Consider the following 1368-nt stretch of genomic DNA (forward strand, 5'->3'; position numbering starts at 1 on the left):
TCCTGCTCGATCATTCTAAATAACTCATCGAGAAGCCTTTTAGAACATCGGTATAACCCAACCTAATGAACGTTCTTTGCGCGTGACAGTTATATCTCGTTTACATATCTAGTCTGATCAAGCACTTGAAAAACTATACTACTTGTCCGACGTCTTGGTGTTTTTCAGAGGATATCTGGGTAAAACTCCCAAGATGACTCCATAGAAATCTTGATTGGGGTAAAATGATAACCTGAATACAAGTTAACTCAACCCAGGATATCATTCATAAAAAAAGAAACTCACACCGGTTTCTATTTGTAGTTTTCCGACAATACCCGTCGGACTAGCTCAAAAAATCATTGAGACATATCATGAAAATCCCTGGGAGGTCTAGGCACGGAAATAGCACGGACGAATACTCTGACTGGAAGAAGCGCTCACTTCTTGTTTTTTGTGTGCAACAAAATGTACTGATAACTGGGTCGAGAGGAGCCGACAATAACAAGATTTTTTTAAAAACTTTCTAGGATAGTTGAAATAAATACTATCAAGATCCGAAGTGGTGAATTGAAATTCCAGTCATTATGAGATAATTGTAGTGTTGCAATTTCGAGATTGAATGAATCCTAGAGATTAAATTTTTCTCAAGCCATCAATTGTGATTATTTTGCGTGTAAAGTATACGGAACGCTCAAGAACCTACCAACAGCTTCGAACGGAAACTTGTCCATGAAATTGCTGTTAAATTCTTCGATGATATTGTTCCACTCGAGGGACTTGTGTTTTCGGAGTAGATAATACACGTTCAGATCCGCATGGCCGTGCGCAATGACCTCGTTATCTTCAGTCAGCTCAAGTCTATACACCCACGTTGCCTCGAGAATATTCTCCCATTCGTGTATGTTAAGAAAAATGTACTTTATCTGGAAAAGAATGCATAAAACATTTCAGAAAAGGACCAATGGATGGCACAGTGGCTGCGGCACCCTAGCAGAGTCCATAATCGGTAAAACTGTCCACGCGAATTACGAACGCTCTGGCCCCGTTTATTTTACGCTGTTAGTCTAAATTGACAGTCATATTTATATTCTGTACTGTCAAACAAAGATGAAGATTGTTATGGAAGTTTCTAATCTTAATTAAATTAAATTAAAACATCAAACATTTTGCGATAATCCACCACAGTTCCTCCAAGCTACATGTGGCTAAAAACCGACTCTTTTACGATTAACTCAGAATGTACTCTAGGGCATGATATCAGCCTTGGTGTTTCCGCTGCACTCTCATTTAACCATAGAAAATTTATTTCACAGACACCTTGATTGGAAGAAGAAATAGGATGAATTTTCAGGTTGGCTTGCTTCATTTCCATCTGTGTGTTCATTT

General features: G+C 38.5%; 1 protein-coding gene across 1 annotated transcript in view; it reads right to left on the reverse strand.

The window, feature by feature from the left end:
• Positions 1–685: 685 nt before the first annotated feature.
• Positions 686–1368, reverse strand: part of T265_15823 (hypothetical protein) — a gene marked incomplete at both ends in the record, with an annotated part of 5165 nt that continues 4482 nt past the window's right edge. The window contains one exon of the mRNA XM_009179198.1: positions 686–905. Coding sequence (XP_009177462.1) covers positions 687–905 — 219 coding nt within the window. The remainder of the gene's footprint in view (positions 906–1368) is intronic.

This window comes from Opisthorchis viverrini (assembly GCF_000715545.1).
Source record: "Opisthorchis viverrini unplaced genomic scaffold opera_v5_1154, whole genome shotgun sequence".
In the NCBI taxonomy this organism is placed as follows: Eukaryota; Metazoa; Platyhelminthes; class Trematoda; order Opisthorchiida; family Opisthorchiidae; genus Opisthorchis; species Opisthorchis viverrini.